Source organism: Sphaeroforma arctica (assembly GCF_001186125.1).
Source record: "Sphaeroforma arctica JP610 unplaced genomic scaffold supercont1.361, whole genome shotgun sequence".
Classification (NCBI taxonomy): Eukaryota; class Ichthyosporea; order Ichthyophonida; genus Sphaeroforma; species Sphaeroforma arctica.
This window is the reverse complement of record NW_014040197.1, coordinates 80,488-82,762: the sequence shown is the minus strand read 5'-3', so window position 1 is coordinate 82,762 and position 2,275 is coordinate 80,488. Positions and strand designations below refer to the sequence as shown.

The following is a 2,275-nucleotide window of genomic DNA, read 5'->3' as shown; positions in this document are numbered from 1 at the left end:
ACGATAGATATTTATTATATATGTGTGTGTGTGTGTGTGTGTATGTGTGTGTGTGTGTGTGTGGTGTTATATCTATATATATATATATATATATGTATGTATACATATATATATATATATATATATCACTACTTGGGACGGTCTTGTAGTCTATTTTGGAGCTGAACTGACGTGCTTGTCACTTACATATACCGTTTCGAGTGCCCACATTCTCAATAAGGAATAAAGCTGGCACCCGCAGAGCCACTTAAAAAAAAGCACAACACAGTTTGAAATACGTTTTACTTGATGATATCTAATATGTGTCTATGTACATCCATGACACATCCTTGTATGTGTGCATGTGCAAACGTACACCCCACCCCACTCAACCAATTGGTGATGCTCAACAACCCCACTCTCAGACTATTCCAGTGCTTCGTACGCTGGTTCGGTTTCAAGTCCGACAGTTTCCGCAAAGGTCTTGCTGACACTCTCATCATACTCACACTGGAAAAACGCTACACCTTTCAACGCCGCCTTCTGTGACTGCATAAACTCCCGGCTGGAAAACGAGGACAATCCCGGGATCATATCAGCTGTGTAGGTTGCCATGGGAACGGGCTCCGCCTGCTCGTACAGGGCAAAGACGTACCTACACGCCCCAAAGCCGTACGGTGGGGTGGGAGGTACGTATTTGCACACCTCAACACCCTGGGTAATGTCAGACTCGCCTATATTCGCAACCATCCAATGCAATGCCTCCTTCTCATCGTCGTACACATTCGCATCTGGACTGCTCAGTACTAGTGTGTACAGCTTGTCTGGCTTGCCCTCAAACGCTACCTTTGGAGCGGTCTGCATGTGTGCAGGCTTCAGAAAGTTGCCGTAATACACGTTGTTGTCCGTATTGAACACAATGGGCGCGGGTATAGACGGCTTGACCTTGGCCGCCTTCTGATCCTTCTCACTGGCCTTAGCTTCCTTCTGTTGCTTCTTCTTCTTCTTCTTCTGGGCTTTCTTATCGTCTTCGATTGGTTCTTGTACCACTTTCGTATCGAGTGTCTCAGCAACCGACGCCTCGGCACTCGCAGTAACCTTTGCGGCGTCTCCAGTGGGACCGTACGATATGCGCAAAAGTCGTCTGAGCCTTTTGAGGTGTACTTCATCAAACATGTGATCAAAAAGCCCAGCATGCTTCACCACCACACGTAATGGCGTGCCACTGATAAAGCCGTCGTAGTTAGCGTATACCTCCTCCTCCGTCATACCTGCTACATCGGGCAGATGCACCCGTTCCAGGCCCAGGCGTGCATTGCGCTCGAGTGATGGGTCTGCTTCGCGTCGTGCCAAAAGGTCGAACCAGTCTTTCTTCCTGGCTGCCGCTTGCAGGAGATGTCTCGGTTGCAATAACTTATCTTGTTCTTCGTACAGTGGGTGTGTTTCTGGTGCCGATGCATCTGCCACATCTGTGTTTGTAGATGAGAAGCGGTGAGGGATTGCGTGTATCGACGGTGTGCCACACACACGAGAGGAGGCGTCACGCACAATGCGCAGACCTCCTCGAGCCCTCATATGGTTCAGACGCAACATGCTACAACCTACCCCTTGTGTGTACTACTTCCTTATACGTGCCTGTATTTATCCACACTCGTATTTGTATTTACGTGTCAATATATTTTATTCAGGCTCGTGTTTGTGTGTGTGCAGTCACTGCAGTGTCAGTGTGAGCATTTGTTGAGTTTTCGCATGGGCCTGCGGTACAGTAGCGGTTGCAAAATAAAATAAAGTGTTTTCAGTCCTTAGGGTTTCGCAAGCGTAGGGTTTTGCACAGCAGGTGACTTCACTTGACACCCGACAAGGTCATGGCGAGAGCGAAAGTTGCTGTGCTGTATATAGATGCAGGTTAAGTCATAAGCCTGAAGTAAATATAAAGGTGTGTCTATGCGATCACTATACATCACACCATTGTATGCATTGGTCGATACAGCAAGGATAATTGTACACTGATAAGATAGTATTAAAAATACGGGGCACATTCAGCACAACTACAGACCATGTCATCGTCTGAATTAGTCAACCCTCTGATAGTGCGTGCACTCACTGTGCAAGAGTTCACAGCAGCACGCAGCGCCGAGATACACTCCCTCGTCAACGCCAGCAAGGCTCAGTATGTATTGTTATCATGAGAACACCACTGCGTTTACATACTCTAGAAATATATGTACGCTATATATATATATATATGTGTGTGTGTGTGTGTGTGTGTGTGTGTGTGTGTGTGTGTGTGTGTGTG

General features: G+C 47.1%; 2 protein-coding genes across 2 annotated transcripts in view; one reads left to right on the top strand and one right to left on the bottom strand.

Annotated features, from left to right (window-relative positions):
- Positions 1–265: 265 nt before the first annotated feature.
- Positions 266–1,687, bottom strand: SARC_05583 (hypothetical protein). Its single transcript, XM_014300558.1, has one exon. It carries the CDS (start codon positions 1,570–1,572, stop codon positions 406–408), a length of 1,167 nt encoding a protein of 388 aa, XP_014156033.1. The 5' UTR covers positions 1,573–1,687; the 3' UTR covers positions 266–405.
- A 232-nt stretch (positions 1,688–1,919) lies between these two features.
- The window catches only part of SARC_05582 (hypothetical protein), a 6,755-nt gene continuing 6,399 nt past the window's right edge, over positions 1,920–2,275 (top strand). The window contains exon 1 of the mRNA XM_014300557.1: positions 1,920–2,149. Coding sequence (XP_014156032.1) covers positions 2,037–2,149 — 113 coding nt within the window. The 5' untranslated portion in view covers positions 1,920–2,036. The remainder of the gene's footprint in view (positions 2,150–2,275) is intronic.